Source organism: Lichenostomus cassidix, chromosome 8 (assembly GCF_008360975.1).
Source record: "Lichenostomus cassidix isolate B80296 chromosome 8, HeHo_3.0, whole genome shotgun sequence".
Taxonomy (NCBI): domain Eukaryota; kingdom Metazoa; phylum Chordata; class Aves; order Passeriformes; family Meliphagidae; genus Lichenostomus; species Lichenostomus cassidix.
The window spans coordinates 22782036-22799020 of record NC_139489.1 but is presented as its reverse complement, the minus strand read 5'-3'; the positions used below and the strand labels follow the sequence as shown (position 1 = coordinate 22799020).

General features: G+C 40.7%; 1 protein-coding gene across 2 annotated transcripts; it reads left to right on the top strand.

Annotated features, from left to right (window-relative positions):
* Positions 1 to 21: 21 nt before the first annotated feature.
* On the top strand, positions 22 to 9462 carry RO60 (Ro60, Y RNA binding protein). 2 transcript variants are annotated; one of them, XR_014853825.1, is made up of 9 exons: positions 22 to 157; positions 3664 to 4266; positions 4946 to 5166; positions 5416 to 5562; positions 6389 to 6526; positions 6752 to 6868; positions 7655 to 7761; positions 8158 to 8304; positions 9214 to 9351. XR_014853825.1 is itself a non-coding variant. In XM_085068350.1 (9 exons), the coding sequence occupies exons 2-9, from the start codon at positions 3687 to 3689 to the stop codon at positions 9364 to 9366; spliced, it is 1617 nt and encodes a 538-aa protein (XP_084924476.1). In that variant the 5' UTR covers positions 22 to 157; positions 3664 to 3686; the 3' UTR covers positions 9367 to 9462. The 2 variants fall into 2 exon arrangements, 1 of the variants encoding a protein (XP_084924476.1); XM_085068350.1 differs by having other exon boundaries at positions 7655 to 7768; positions 9214 to 9462.
* Positions 9463 to 16985: the final 7523 nt, after the last annotated feature.

Sequence of the window (16985 nt, the reverse complement as noted above, 5' to 3'; positions counted from 1 at the left end):
TCGGAGCTCCGGCGGCCGGAGCGGGACAGCCCTGCCCGCCCCACGCCCCCGCAGCGGCCCGGCCGCCCCTCGGCGTCCCCGGTGCTCCCCTGCCCGTGGCCCGGCGGCTCCCGGGGCTGCGGCACCGCCCGGCCCCGCCCGGGCCGCGGCCTCGCAGGCAAGTGGCGCTTCGAGGGGTGCTTCGAGGGGGGAGCGGGTCCCTGCGGCAGCCCGGGGGCTCCGTGGATGCGCTGGGAACGCGGAGAGGCCGAAGCGGCAGCTCCTGAGGGCAGCTGGCCGTGAGGGGCCCGCGGGGCGTTCCCGGGCGGCTCCCCGGTGCGATGAGTGTTGATCGCCTTTAGGAGACTGACAGCTGCCAGCGCAGCTCCTCGGGATCCGCTTTAGGTGCTTCTCCCTCCTCGTTCTGCGCGACGTCAGCTAAGCTGGCTTTGCCCCCCAGTCAATGCGTTCTTTAAGCAGCCAGGCTCTGGCTAATTCTGCGGCAGAAATGCGCCAGCAGACGGGCGGCTCGGGCAGTCGGATATCTGCTGTGCTGCCGCCGTGCATCGCTCCGTGCCTGGTTCGGGAAGTGTCCTCCTGGCACCCCGACTGACAGAGATGCTCGAGTGCTGAAGGATGAGAGCTATGGCAGAGCTATGCTGTAGCACAGGCCTGGTTTGTTAGAACAAGGCTCGGTGTGATGGTTGGAGTCTCTCTGCTCAATTAACTAGCAGGCATTCTTTATAGTCTTCAGTTTAATGCTTATACCCAAATTGGAGAGCAGAGAGGAGAGGGCAGTTGCTCGTAGAATGAAGTATGTGTGGTTTTGAAGTACTCAAAGACAATTTGAAATGTCTTTAAAATGTCGGTGCGTCTGTTTCATAAAAGATCTGACTTTTTCAAAGTTTAACTCCATGGGATTTTGCTACAGAGTTTGATTCATTGTTAACATTGCTAAATTACTTTAAAACGTTAGTTAGAATCTGTAGTTCTGTTAAAGCTTTGCACTTTATGTGGTTTTTTTTCATACATCCGTGAAACTTGTAAGACGTTTTATTTCTTAGGAAAACAAGGAGAAATCAGAAAAGTCATAGAAATTAATGAAGGTCAATTTAAAGAACTTAATCATGCTATGGTACAGCAACATAAAGATATTGACTTAACAATCACCATGTAACTGACTGTTTCAGAGCAGTCAAAGTGATATTTTACTTATAAATTTATATGGTGGTTGAAATCTAGTGTGTTTTTCATTAATAATGGTGAACGACCATGGAGTTTATTTTAGCAATTAAAATGCGTGGTCTGAGACTGTTTGCCTTTCAGGATGATACCTCCAATGGAAATGCTGATCTTGTGCCACAGCATTTTATCATTAAATCTAAATTTCTAATCAGATAAATAATATTTTTCATTTGAGAATACTGTAATTGTTTAGATTTGTTCTCATTCTCAGGGTGATGATGATTTTGATAATTTGTATTAGTGGCTAGAAAACTAAGTGTATGAGGACCAGTAAGGCTCTCCAAGTGAGAATTCAAGAAAGGTGGACATATCAGATGAAACATGTGGGCAAATGGAAAAATGCAGGAAAAAAATCTCTGAAATATTCACAGTAGTGCTAGTCTTTCTTAATATAATCATTAAAATGAGATGTTTTGTTTAACCAAAGGCATGGTGCTTCCAGTTCAGTTTAAGTCTTGATAATCCATCAGTGACTGAAAAGAATTTTCCCATTTGTCTCACTTTAATGTAGTAGTATTTATTATAGCAGGGTTATGAAAGGTACAGCAAGAAATTATTCTCAATATTTTGTATACATGGGGATCTTTTATTTTTTGTATACATGGGTGATCCTTTATGCTTCCTATTCTTATTTTTCCTTCAACATAATGGTGTTTCTTGGCATCTTTGCATGTATCTTTTTTTTCCCTGATAAATAAATGGATGCTTATTGTGATTTGAGGATTTTTTGTTCGGGTTTTCTATGTTTATTATGAAATATTACCAACTGTTTAATGAAATGAGCTAATGGAACTGTATTGAAATGAATTGAATTTGGACATGAAAAGGTAGTGATGTGGTATTCATGCATGGGGAATACCACCCTTGTTATTTTCAGTGTATTTGCATGCTTCAGATGTCAAGAAAAAAGCCAGCTCAACCATGATGGGTATTTAAATAGGTTTGGCAGGAAACATGGTTAGAATATATAATTTTAGCTGAGCACTGGTGCTCTAAATAACACAATGAAATATATTTCTTAGTTAATTTTCAGCTGAAATCTGCTTTTTTAAACCAGGTGTCAGCACATGGCTTTTATTTTTATGTTTTTATCAGTTTGTAGAATGTAATGGGAACACTGATGCTTGTTGTTTAATTCTGCATGCAGCTCAGTGCAGATATGCAAAACCAGAGGAAAGGTGCATTTCTAGTCACTTGCAGAAGAAGGGAAATTCTCTGTCAAAGAAGTAGAGAAGTTGTTTGTAAATCCAAGTGTGACTCACCTAAGCTGGGTGAAGAAAACCCCTCTGTCTACATTAGTGACATTTAGTTGTGCTAGCTTATCCTGGTAAATGGAGCAAAATGGCTTCTATTATCTTCAGTATCTGAACAAGCAAGAAAAGTCAAAAGCAGATATCTGCAACTCTTGAAAATTGTCCAGTGGATTTCTTTGAAGTGTCATTTGTGTGTACTCAGGCTTCAGTCCCTGTATTTTGAGATTTATATGCAGTTTGATTGAGTGGATTATTGGTACTGCCTTTTGATTTTTTTTTTTTCTATAGGAGCTCTTGGTGCTATTTAGTGTATTTTAATTGTTTGGTGAGAACTGAGAAAACTAAATTTATTGTTGTGCTATTAGTGTTTTGGAGGTAGTGATGATGAGGAATTTTCTTACCCTTACCCTGCTGGTTTCATTTCACCTGCAGTTGCTCCATTGTAAACATCATGGCTTGAATTTTACCATGCTGGATGTTCTCCAAGTAGGAGCATTGAGGTTGCCGTACAAATATTACAGCTGAACTCTTGCAGCTCAGGAGAGTATACATAGAGAGAACTGAATGATTGTGAATTTTTGTGCTGATTTTTGCTTCTTAACTTCAAATGTAAAGCAGTTCAGAATCTGCTCTCTGTGTGTTCTTGGGTCTCTATTGACTGTTTGAGCCTGTAACAAAGATAATTTGTTTTTGAGCTACTCAGTTAAAAGGCTGTTGTCTAAGCCTCACTGAAACCCCCATATATAAACTCTCACAAAGTCTTCTGACTTAACAGTTATTCAGTATCTTAATTCCTTATTTTGAGCTCATTTTTCTTCAGTTGGTCGCTATTGGCAATTCTTCAGCAAAATAGAGCAGGGCAAGATCTGAATTTTGAGCCATTTAGTCTGCAAGCCAAAAATCTACCTAAGAAAGTGATGTAATCTGCTAGTGGCAAAAGGCTATGACACCAGATGGATTTTGTCTGCCACTTCTTGGGAAGAAAGGAGGGAAGTTTGTCACTATTGTGACTCAGGGGTTTTTTGTTTCTGTTCCTCTAAATGATGTGTATTACCAAATACTTGGAGTATGCTCTGATTAAATTTATGAAAGAGTGTCTATGATCGCAGGCATATAGACAAGACGTATTTGCTTTGCTCAAAGAGTACCCAGCAGCAGCTGTTAATGCAGTGTGTTCTCGTTGCAGCAGCCCCCCTGGCAGCATAGAGGATGGAGGCAGAGGAGAGCCCAGCGCAGCCCCCGAGCGAGGTGTCCCAGCCCGGCGCTGCCAGCGCTGCCGGCTGGCACCTGAGCGACAGCAGCCGCCTGCAGCACTTCCTGTGCTTCGGCTCCGAGGGCAGCACCTACCACATCAAGGAGCAGAAGCTGGGCTTTGAGAACGCAGAAGCTTTGCTAAGGCTGATAGAAGAGGGCAGAGGCTGCGAGGTTGTGGAAGAAATCAAAGCGTTTAGTCAAGAGGGCAGAGCGGCCAAGCAGGAGCCGCTGCTCTTTGCCCTCGCAGTTTGCTCGCAGTGCTCTGATGCAAAAACAAAACAAGCGGCGTTTAAAGCTGTCCCCGAGGTGTGTTGCATACCAACCCATCTCTTTACTTTCATCCAGTTTAAAAAAGATCTGAAGGAGGGCATGAAATGTGGCATGTGGGGCCGTGCACTGAGGAAAGCTGTTGCAGATTGGTACAATGGAAAGAATGGCATGGCTCTTGCTTTAGCGGTTACAAAATATAAGCAAAGAAGTGGTTGGTCTCATAAAGATCTTCTGAGGTTGTCCCACCTAAAACCTGCCAGTGAAGGTAATAAATTTTTATTTACCTGAAAATACTGTGTTTTAAACCTTTTATATTTACTGTGGAAGTATTTTGGAAACCCAAGTGCCGTTGTAGATTAATTCTTAGTGAGGATATCCTGTAAACTGCATCTTAAAAATGTTGGTGTTCCTACCAGAAACAGACCTGTTTATCTTCAAGGTAAACAGAGCTTGTTCCTTCTTTTCTTTCATATGCCAAAGAGAAGATAAAATAACACAATTCCCTCATTTTGTTCCTATTTGCTTACAAATGATGAAGTAATACTTTTTTGTTATTTGGGAAGATGTGTTGGCTTCAAATCATAGAATAATAGAATGGTTTGGGTTGGGAGGGACCACAGAGATGATACAGTTCCACCTCCTTGCCATGGGCAGGAACACTAGACTGGGTTGCTCAGAGCCCCATCCAGCCTGGCCTTGGACACTTCCAGGGATGTGTCTGATCAGCTTCTCTGATCAATGTAGCAAATACATAAAGCTCCTTACTTCTAAGGAGATTAATAAAGTAATTAAAAGTACTGCTCTAAATTGTGTGTGGCTGACCTTTTCAGCAGGTGCTTGGCAGGTCTGAGAATGAAAACTGCTAATTTATTTGCTTTCTGGAATGATAAATGCCAGTATTCAGATGGTAATCCTGCTTGGGAAATGGTTTTCTTTTCCACCAGGAATTGCTATAGTCACTAAATATATTACCAAGGGGTGGAAAGATGTCCAAGAAGCTTATAAAGAGAAAGCAGTTTCTGCTGAGACTGAAAAACTCCTAAAGTATCTGGAGGCTGTGGAGAAAGTAAAACGCACAAAAGATGAATTGGAAGTTATTCATTTGATAGAGGAATATGGTCTAGTTAAAGAGCATCTCCTGACAAACCATCTGAAATCTAAAGAGGTGGGTAACCATTTGCTTTGTATTCTCCATAGAGTAAGGCTTTTCAGAGTCTTAAGTCTAGGTTTCTTTAAAAAATAGCCCTTATACTGTTTTTCAAGTGGTTTACCCAAATAGTTGTTTTAGAATAATTAAGGTCTTAATATAATTTGTACATTTATTTTAAAATACACTTAGTCAATGTTCAGGTGCCAGTTCTTGTAGTTGGGAATCTCATCTTTCTGTGTTTTCCTTCTCTTTCTTTGATCATAGGTTTGGAAAGCATTGCTGAAGGAAATGCCGATTTCTGTATTGTTGAGAAATTTAGGAAAGCTGACAACAAATTCAGTGCTGGAACCACGAGGTTCAGAAGTGGCAATAGTATGTGAAAAACTGCGAAATGAGAAACTGCTGAAAAAGGTAAGGACTTCTTCAAAATCAGTGCCAGCCTTTGTGGATTTTAATTTTCAATGTTTAGTTTATTCTTTTTTAAAACTGCTGTTTAATGCCTGCAACTTTATTTTAAAACTTCTGTTTACAATTTCTCATTTGATTCCCCAGTTTTTTTCTGAAACTTTGATAAATTAAGTGTATTGGCAGCTATTGGATCTTTTCTGAAATGAGGGGTGTGGCAAGCTTTGCTTGTTGGGCTCATCAATTTCTTCTGAGTCTTGTAATTTTTGAGTTGAGAAAATAGCATAGCAGCGGAGTGGAAAAACAAGATGGGCAAGGAGACTTTCTCCTTTCAGGTTGCTTTATTGTCCATGAAAAAAAAAAAAAGTTTGGAATGTTTTATGGCAAAAGAGAAATGAATGTTCCAAAAATAGTTTCTTAACTAGCGTTACTGTATCTGGTATAAAACTAGAATTAAGTTTGTTCTTTTCCTTGCTCAGCTCCTTTGCCTTCAGCTGGGTAGGGACTTTCTCTTATTGTAACACTGTGATGGGAAATATGGACAATCATAGAGCTGCAAAATTTTACTGGAATTCTGGTGATGGCATCACATTTGGTGTTAATTGGAGGATTCTTGAGAGGTTGTGAGGTCCATATCAGTAACCCACAGTTCATCCAACAGCTGTGTAAAGACTGCATGAACTCTTTGAATTTAACAAGTTTAAAGTAACCGTATACTAAACTTGTAGATTTTTGTAGTAGGACCTTATTTTCATGTTGAAGTTGTTACTTTTTTTTTTTTTTTTGGAGGTCAAATATTCAAACCCTTGTTTTTGATTTTTTTTGCCTATAGGGTAGAATACATCCATTCCATATTTTGGTTGCGTTAGAAACTTACAAAGCTGGACATGGAAGCAGAGGGAAGCTTTGGTGGCGTCCTGATGAAGACATTTTAGAAGCTTTAGATGCCTCATTTTACAAAGCTTTCAAGGTAATAAAGTTCTCCAATTTGTTAAGCTTTTTAAGAATTCTGTGTTTCCTGAACACTTGCCAAGAACAGTTCATGGGGTGGGTAACAATTCTGAAACTTTGCAGCAGCATTGTCCTGACGTTACCCAGAAAGAGTTAAAAATGCCCACTTCAGCATTGAAAGCAGAAGAATAAATTAATATCTAAATTATGTGTACCTATTGTAATTTTTCTTTTATTCTTTCAGACCCTTGAACCGACAGGAAAACGCTTTGTAATTGCAGTTGATGTCAGTGCATCAATGACACAAAAGGTTTTGGGCAGTGTGCTCAACGCCAGCACAGTTGCAGCAGTAATGTGTATGGTGAGGCATTCCGTTTCTTTGATTTATATCTGTTTTCAGCTTGCATTGCTTTTTTGATACACAGGTGCTCTAAAGCTGGTTAGAAATCAAGAAGAAACTTTATGTATAATATTTTTTGGGTACAGAAGGTGTGACTTTGTTCCTCATCTCTGAAAGCTACTGGCAACCATATTCAGAAAGATCAGTTTGAAGAAGTTGGTTTCTCTTATAAATCAAAGAGGTCAGGGCAGCTTTTCTACTTACCTTAGCCATAATAAAATGGCTTAGCCATAAGTTAAAAATGATAACTTCATCTTGCACTTACCTTATGTATTTTAATTTTTTCAGAAGCACTCATAGAATAATACAAATTGAATGAAGAAATTTTGGGATAATCCTTGTGTACATTTTAGGTACTGATGTGGCCTTTATTCACAATCACTTTCCCCCTCAGTTTAGTATTCTAAAGCTTCTTGTGTTGTATTCTTGTACTGCAGAGGAGTAAAACTTTTGTTAGTGTTTAAAAATGCCCAAGGTTTTATGACAGAGGGGAGAGAACAAATATGAAAGTACCTTTAGTAACAGTTATTGCAGCAGTTGTTCAGCTCTCATTTTTGCAATGTTTATTTGCAGTAGTATTACAGAATAGTTAAAGTGTAGAGTGAACCATTAGTGTATATGAGGAGCCATGGGGACTTAAATACAAAAGCATTTCTCATGGTGTGTGTTTGGTGGGGAATGGCTCAGTTTAGCTATTATAAATTCAGGGGAATATAACTGAATTATTTCTGTCTCTCTCTGTCTCAGGTTGTAGCACGGACTGAGAAGGATTCCCACATTGTTGCCTTTTCACATGAAATGGTCCCTTGTCCAGTGACAGCTGACATGACCTTACCTCAAGTTTTAGTGAAAATGTATGAAGTATGTAAAAAAAAAAGTCTCAGCAGTTACACTGTATTTTCTTTGTAATCAATTCTACTACCTCATTTAGTCTGTATCTTTGAGTAAAACATTGGATATTTTCTTGTCCATTTTATTTAGAGAAAGCTCAGCAAATGTCATTATTTCAGTTGCTGGTTATTAAACATTGCAATTTAAAATAGCAGTGCTAGGTCACAATGAGTTAGCTTGAAAATAATATTTTTAAAAAATCAAACAACAAACAAACCCTGGACAAAACTAAGACAAAATGACTGTGTTTAACCAAAAAGCCTCTTGTGTGGTAAAACATGAAGCATATATCAAAAGTAATTTTTCCAAGGTTTACTGATTGCTTTATTAATGTGTTCCATGTATTTTTTCTCTTTAAGATTCCAGTGGGTACCACTGATTGTTCCCTTCCAATGATATGGGCTCTGAAAACTCAGACAGCTGCTGATGTCTTCATTATATTTACTGATAATGAGACCTTTGCTGGGAATACTCCTCCTGCAGTGGCCCTTAGAGAGTACAGAGAGGTAAATATGCTTTTGACTGTTTATGATTAATAAATACAGTACAGAATAAGTCTCAGATCTAAAAATCTTCTAGAGATTAGACTGGTTGTGGCTTTATTCAGTAAATAACTATATATTGTAAAAAATGATCAGTTCTGCAGTTAGGCAGGATTAGTGCACATATTGCACTAATTGTGCAGATTTAAAACCACAGAATTGCTAAAAGGATTTGTAATTAGCCCATCCTCCTTGGTGTGCTGCATTGTCCATGAAATTTTGGTAGTTATTCAGGGAGGGTATTAATTTCTGCATCTGGTATCTGATTGGTGGAATACATTTGTTTGGCTGTTACAGAATGAAGTTTAACTCTCGGAGTTAAATTTAACTTTAATTTCTGCAGTAGATATCGAAAAGTTTCAATGAAGTAATGAAGACAAGCCTGTAGGGGAAGTGTCAGTAGGATGAGGTGACAGTATCTTGTGAAGAAAACCCATTGCATTTTAAAGGGACTGCTCTAAGCTGCACATAATTGTAAAATAGAACAAAGAAAAATGCCTTCTTCAAGCACATGGCTCTTAGAAGCTCTTGCTTATTCAGGAAACAATCTTTTTTGCCTTAAGGAAACTTTTTCTTTAACTACAAAGCATGTATGTATGGTCTTTAATCTTCAGATAGTTTCCACCCAATTGAAATGAAAACCAAAAGTCTTTAAATTGCTTTCTTAGTTGTGATTAGCTCCCATTCTGGAGCTGAGGGGCAGTCTGCAGTTCTGATTCTGGCATTCCTTGTTTCTATCGGTACAGCTCTTCAGAGAGTGGCTTATGCAATTGAGATTTGACCCTCTTGCATATATAAGTTGCTGCATATGTGTGTTCTGACATGTTCTACTCTGTATGTGTTTTCTGATTTTTTTTCCTGTCCTTCCTGTAGAAAATGGGTATTCCTGCTAAGCTGATGGTTTGTGGAATGACCTCGCATGGTTTCACAATCGCAGACCCGGATGACAGAGGCATGTTGGATATCTGCGGCTTCGACACCGGAGCTTTGGATGTCATTCGAAACTTCAGCTTGGATTTGATTTAAGTTTTTTAGGCATCTGCTCTTCCCAGTGGGTGCATTGCTGGCAACAGACTGCACCCTGGGAACTCCCAGCCAAATATACTTTGTTAGCATATGGCATATTGTATACATATCAGAATGTTACGGGAGGTGGTGGCACTAGGTGACTAGAGCTTCTCACTGAGGTGTTTGTAAGGTTGAACAGATCTTCAGGCTCATGCAAATCTAACAGATTAAGAGAAACTCAGCACTTGCATCTCCAGTGTCAAACTGTCAGTAGCCAGTGATCCCCTGCAGTGGGAGGTGGCAGCCATGTGTCACCACTGTCACCCTGGACTTGGAGCCATGCAGAAACACACCATGGATTTGGATACTCCTGGTTATGGCTGTCAGTGCAGCCATGTTGCCCTTCAGAGCCCTGCAGCACAGCTCCAGCCCTGCTCCCCACCCCTTTGCAAAGGCAGCTCCACTCCTGAACCACCTTCCTTCTCTCCAGCACACTCATTTTCCCAAGGCAGTTGGTTTTCTCCTATACATGCACTCAAGACTCTTCTTGGACTTAATTCCCTGACCAGCCTGGGCTGTGTGTGAGCTGGAGCTCCACAGAGCATCATCCTGGTGTGATACCCACTGTAACTGTGCTGAGTCCTGTGGGGCAGCAGCAGCCAGTCTGAATCTGTGCCAGGGGATAAACAGGACCCCCTCTTAGAACAGGATGGTGGCAGGAGCACAGTGTACTTTACAAACCCTTGGTCTGTCCCCAAGCTTCACCAAAGTCTTCCTGGCCAGCCTGGCCTGCACCACATGAAGCCCCCTGTTCCTGTTGTCCTCAAGCTCTGCAGCATCCACTGTCTTGAAGAGCAGGGTGGCTTTGCCAGGGCCAGAGGAAGACTCCACCACAGCAAAACACTTCCATGTCCTGACCCTGCTCTTGCTCTCCTCCAGTGCTGGAGTTCAGCCCAAATGCCAGCTTGGCCACATCCAGCTGCTCAGCAGAGTAAGTGAAGAGGGCCATGATGTTGACCACCTCCTCATGGGCTTTGGAGTTGTGCTGCAGCAGCAGGCCCAGCACCTGCTGAGGATATGCTGCCTTCATCAGCCAGAGTGGATCTGGTCACCTAGGCCCAGGGCCAGCAGGTGGATCACCTCCAGAGCCCTGAGCACCACCCTGAAGCTGGAGTCATTGAGGAGGGCGCCGAGGAAGCTGAGGAGCCCCAGAGGACAGACTTTGGTCTGTTTGGGTTGAGAGAGTCCTTGACAAACAATCCTGAAGGGAAAAGGGGTCCAGGAAGGCTGGACATTCTTCAAGAGTCTTAAAGGTGCAGGAACAGGCTGTCCCCATCTGCTGAAAAATGAGCCAGCAGGGAAGAAGACTGGCTTGGTTGAACAGGGAGCTGTCACTGGAACTCAGGGAAAAAAGACCTTTGGAAGAAGGGGCAGGCTGCTCTTGAGGATTACAAGGCTGTTGTTAGGTTATGCAGGAAGGTTAGAAAAGCAAAAGCCTACCTAGAAGTTATTTTGGCTGCTGCCATAATAGGTAACAAAAAATGTTTTTCCAAATACATCAGCAACAGAAGGAGGGCCAAGGAGAGAATCTCCATTCTTTATTGCTTGTGAGGGAAAGCATTGCCACGAAGAATGAGAAGAAGGCTGAGGTACTTAATGCCTTCTGAGCCTCAGTCTTAAACAGTCAGACCAGTTGTCCTTGGGAAGATGGAGACGAGCAAAATCCAATCCCTGTAATTCAGGAGGAAACAGTGACTGGCTGCTCCACTGGAACCTCCACAGGTCTGTGGGGTTGGATGGAATCCACCCAAGCCACTGTCCACCTTTTATCATCATTCCTGGCTGAGCAGGGAGGTCTCAAGATGACTGGAGGTTGGCCAATGTGATGCCCATTGGGCAGAAGGGCCAGAAGGAGGATCCAGGAAGCTCCAGGCCTGTCAGCCTGACCTCAGTGCTGGGATGGGTATGGAGCAGATCAACTTGATCACACAGCACATGCAGGACAACCAGGGGATCAGTCCAGCCAGCAGGGCTTTATGAAAGGCAGGTTCTGTCTGACCAACCTGATCTTCTACTGGGAATGGTGACCTCCCTGGTGGATGAGGGGAAGGCTGTGGATGTGGTCTACCTGGATTGCAGCAAAGCCTCTGACAGTTTGTCACAGCATTCTGCTGGAGACACTGGGAGCCCTTGGCTTGGACAGGTGCACTGTTTTGCTGGCTAAAAGCAGGCTGGATGGCTGGGCCCACAGAGTGGTGGTGACTGAGTCACATCCTGCTGCTGGCTGGGCACCACAGTGCTCCCCAGGGCTCACTGTTGGCCAGTCCTATTCAGTATCTGTGGATGATCTGATTGAGGGCACCCTCAGTCTGCAGGTGACACCAGCTTGAGCAGAAGTTGGTCTGCTGGAGGGCAGGAAGGCTCTGCAGAGGGATCTGGACAGGCTGGATCCATGGGCTGAGGCCAGCTGGATGAGCTCAGCAAGGCCACATGCTGGGTCCTGCTTTGGGTCACAACAACCCCATGGGATGCTCCAGGCTGGGCAGAGGGGCTGGGAAGCTGCCTGGGGAAAAGTCCTGTGGGAGCTGAGCAAGAGCCAGCTGTGCCCAGGTGGGCAAGAAGGCCAAGGGCATCCTGGCTTGGATCAGAAAGAGTGTGGCAGGAGCAGGGCAGGGATTGTCCCCCTGTCCTGGGCACTGGTGAGGCTGAGCCTCAAATCCTGTTTGCAGCCAAGCACTGGAACAGGCTGCCCAGGGAAGTGGTGGAATCATCATCCCTGGAAGTGTTCAAAAACCGTGTGGGTGTGTTGCTTAGGGACATGGCTCAGTGGTGGAGGACCTGGCAGTGTTGGGTTGATGGTTGGACTCAAGAGCTCTTTTCCAACCATGGTGATTTGGTGATTCTTTGTTACATTTTTGTAAAGGGAAAACAAGAAAAGCAGATGAGAAATCTCTTTTTTTGTTTTTCCTGTTGCACACAACTTAAAATAACAGTGAGAAGTTTGCTAAAAGTGGTTACAGGGTTACATAGTATATAATTTAATTTCATTTATAGTAGATTATAAATATGGAGAGATTTTTAATTTCCCCCATTGCTGTGGAATGCTTATTTGAAAGAATAAATTCATGGATTACTTTTAGAATGGGGCTGGAAAAAGATGGGCTTAGTATTTTTAATAATGGCGGTTTAACAGCAACTTCATTGAGAGGGACTTTTCTTTGGGCTTTTTTAAAATCTTTGTATTTTAAGTGTTACTAACATTCAACAGTTTCTGTGGTTACAGTTAAAATCCACAAAAGGAGTTTCTTCTGGTATGTATTGAGACCATGTGACTGTGATACAGTGTAAAAGTTACCCAGGGACATTTTATACTGGTACAGCTGAAAGTGCAAGAGCTCATGCTAATCTTTTTCTTTCTGGAATATCATCTGGGTTTTCAGGAGGAAATGGCTCTTTAGATAAATTGAGGGGCAGTTGCTGCACAATGTAGTTTCAGAAGCACTAGTTAAGAATTAATATGCTTTACAGGAAGTTCTAAACACTGTTTTTAGTAGGAAAAACCCTTGGAAATGGCTGGGATGTCACATTCAGTGCTTGTCACAGCTTCGAGAAGCATCAGCACACTTTCAGTGAGCAAGATCAACAAGTGCATGTGTCTTGGCCTGCTCACCAAAGCTGAGTGGGAGCAACCAGAAACAAAAAGCTTTTTTTTTTTTTTCTTCAAAGGAATGTATTCAATGACTCAGAAACAATCTTCCTAACAGGAGAGTATTTCATTTTTTAAAATCTTTTTGTAGAGTAGTGTTACTTCTGATTTCATAAATTAATTCAAGCTAACATATTTCAAAACTACCTCCAGTTTATAGTGACCAATTCTTAAAAACTTTTATGAACTGTACAGTTGCCTCCTTCATGTTCACAAAATCTTGTTTAGGAAGTGATTGAAACTGGATTCTTTATTTTTTAGTTTTTAGTCTGATAATAAGAGTGTAAGTAAACAAGGAGAAAGCCAGTGAGTATTCTACCACTTTGGAACAGAAATTGATAGGAATTTATGTGTATATGTATTTAATTCTCTCTGTGTTTTATATATGTGTGTATAGGGGGAAGTTAAAAGATCTCTTTAGTAGATCAGTCTTAGAAAATTAGAAAGGTTTTTTTAGTGATGCTTTTATGACTTCCTCTAAAACATATGTGTGTCAGCCTCTTTTAAGCTAATGCTGGCTGGTTTAAACAGTGAATTTGATGTTAATTTGAAAATAATTATGATTTATAAAAATACTGTGTTTACCCATAGTGGTAAATGACACGTAAGACCATATTTTTCTGCCTAAACCCCGAGCTTTTAAATGTAAAATTGAAGTTCATATTACACTTTTTGGTACTTGTAACGCTTTTCATTATGCCTCATTGCTGTTGAGTATAAATTCAAAGCTTGCATTCTGTAGCAGGGATATCTCTTTTGGTGCTAAAATAGGATGTTACATGTTACTGAAGGTATTCTGCTACTTACTTACACTCTCCCATAATGAAATATCAATTCAGTGAGGGAAGAAGGTTTCCTGACATTCAAAGCAGGGCTTAAAGAACTGCAGGGTGGAGTGTTGCCTTTCAGCCAACATGAATGTAGTCACTTGTGAATTATCACTGCTCTCACAGTGCAGCTCTGACAGAATGCTTGGAGGACACAGGACTGCCAGCAGCTCCTCAGGTGACTTCTAGAACAAACCAAGTGTTCCTACAAAAGCTGAGACATAGCACTTTGAGTTTGGAAAAAGAAAAGCAGCCATGAAAAATTGCTTCTTTTTAATGTCTAAACAAAACACCCTGAATATGGGGAGTAAACTCATTTGCTCAATACATGTTAATATTTCAAGTAAATGCACTGATGTTTTGGGGTTGGGTTTGGTAGTAATGTGTTTTAAATTACATAGTAGTCAAACATCTGATTAGGTGTTTCCTTCTAAGCTAGAGATGTTGAAAATAATGGATAGGTGAGTATCTTCTGCAAGTACTTTTTCTTATTTGGAGTAGTATTTGTGAAGTAATAGGAAATATTTTGGACTAAATATAAAATAAAAACTTAAACAGGTGTTTCAAGTAACTTTCAAGTAAATTTATTGCAAATAAAAATTAGAATAGTTACTAACAGATTGAATGGATGGTTATAGTGGTGCTGCATCTTTGGAAGCAGTCCAGCTTAAAATCCAATTCCTTGAACTAGAGTGTGGAAGTGAAGATGAACTTTTCAGTAGAACTGCTAGAAACTGTAGCTCCCTGTATCTGTTGACACTGGATAGCTCTGACCAATGATAAAAAGTAGTCATCCCTGCTGGGGGACAGAATATGCTCCTAAACATTCATAGTATCTCTGGACTAAAAACCTGGTTAGAAATGGAATATTCTCAGTGGTTTATGCCATGTAAAACCAGCACTGATGAGACCACATCATCTGCTCCTCCTTGAAGATTTGCAGAGAGGGGAAACTGAAGTAAATGCTGACAGCTGAAACTTCAGAGTGTGTTGACCTTTGGCTTTGTGGTTTTCCTTCTGATTTTGTTATTCTCTTCCAGTAAGGGGCATAGAAGAATGATGCTGCATACTCCTTGTCCATAGACTGGAACTTTTTTCTCTGCCTGTACACTGAATTTTAGGGGACAGCATGACTCATTTGCCATAGCATGCATTTGTCCTGTTTCTAGTCTTTAGTTATTAAACTGGTAATTTTCAAAACACTATCTAGACAGGTAAAGAGGCAATAATTAACTGTAATGCTTCAAAAAGAATTTAAAAATGGAACTAAGATAAAGTTGCTAAGCTTAAGCTTTTGTTCAGTGTACAATAAATGATCTACCCTTTCACCAAAGAGGAGCCTTTCAGATTCATTGTGGTCTTTGCATTGGAGGAGCACTGACTAAAAAAGCAGAAAAGGGGCTATAATTGTGTACTGCAGTTTAACAGTAAAAACCAAGCAGGGAAAAGTTTAAAGCTAGTTAATTTTATTCAAAACATTGAATAAAAATAGGTCTAAATGCAGAGTGCAACTGTAGACCAGGCAGGTGCAGGTTTCCTGATACCTAGCAAGAGTTAACTGGTTTCAGTTTGACTGCCATTTCACTGTGACTCCCTTAACCATGCTGAAGTGTTAGACTATTATGTGTAAGGCTGAAATGATCAGGCACTTTAGCTTTAAGAAAGAAGAAAAGCATGTAGTGAAAGCACAGCAGAGGGAAAACATTCTTCTCTAAGGAATGAACATCATGGGTCAAGTTTCTTCATGGAAGGGACAGAATCAAGAATGTGGAGAGGGCAGAAAGCTCTCAAGATACTATATTTTTAAAATCATGCAATGAGTACATCAGCATTGTGTAATATCAATAAATACAGTAATAATTTTGCCAAGAAATAGAATTTCATGTCAGGAATTTTAGACCTGGAGCAGGGAGTAGGAAAGTTTGGGACGCTTGTAGAATTAGATTACAGTCCTTAGTGTTTATAAAAAATCTAAAGGTAGGTGTAGCTCTGAGGTCAGCAGGGCCAGTCTGAATGCCCACTATATTTAGTGCTAATAACTGGCACTAAAATACCTTGCTGCTTAAAACCACTGTCAAACCTGGTTGTTAAACATAAATCTGAGGAGGGTTTATGTTGTTCTTTTACATTGCTGTTGTTAACTGGTGCCCATGAATGGGTATGGCTTTAAAAAGCTATTCAACAAAGTACATATTCTTGGCTTAAAAATACACCAGCAGTTTGGGAAATGTATTTTAATAATGGCTCTGTCTGTAAGAACACTATGAAAATATTTGTCTGCATTGCAAAATGCTGTGCTGCTTAACCACATCCCAAGCTCACAGCCACCTAACAGAAACATTAGGTTTGGTTCTGTTTGTTTTGTTTCTTCTTTTTTTTCCTGTACCCTTTTCTCTGTTAGTGTTGGGTTTTTTCTCCTTTTCCATCTTGTCACCTCAGGCCTATACGTGAATCTTTTTTCACAAGCTCTCATCAATTCCCTTTTTTTACTTTTTGCCTCTGTTCTTCTGCCTTCTTGCTGTCACTGAGTCTGCTTGCTTTGCACACTACACCAGAACTGATGGCATGGTATTTATCTTAATTTTTTCAATAATGAATAATTTTTGTTTAATTATGTAAGTCTCTTACAAAACAGCTAATTTGCTGTATCTGACAGATTTTTGGTAAAACTTTGTATAAAAATCAGTGACAAAAGTATACTTTATTTATTTACAAATATGCAACATCTGCCTGTGAATGGCTTTATTTTTAAAAAGTAACCTCTTACAATTGGCCTTCCAAATTGGCTTTTCAAATGCAAAGCTTTTTTCTAGAATTAGTTCAGCGATTTGAAACTTTTCATTCTGTTAAATGTTACCAAGCTGCTGTCATGCAGAAATAGGAAAACATTTAAATGAATATTCTGGATAAACAAGCAGCTTCTTTGCAGTGTTGACTAGAGAAAGTCTTCAGAGAATAGACTGTAGAAGTAAACCTAGCAAAGAACCATTTGTATTGCTTACACTTTTAATATTTTTCTTTAGTTTCTATGAAATCCCAGTGTTTATAGGTTTATTTTGCTGTCTGCAGTGGGTTGCAGTGCACAGATATGCTGTAAGCAGCCA

Excerpts from the sequence above, each read along its gene's own strand:
- RO60 (XM_085068350.1), top strand. The coding sequence starts at position 3,687 with ATGGAGGCAGAGGAGAGCCCAGCGCAGCCCCCGAGCGAGGTGTCCCAG. Across the intron at positions 4,267-4,945 it reads CCTAAAACCTGCCAGTGAAG|GAATTGCTATAGTCACTAAA; the intron begins GTAATAAATTTT and ends CTTTTCCACCAG. Across the intron at positions 6,527-6,751 it reads CATTTTACAAAGCTTTCAAG|ACCCTTGAACCGACAGGAAA; the intron begins GTAATAAAGTTC and ends TTATTCTTTCAG.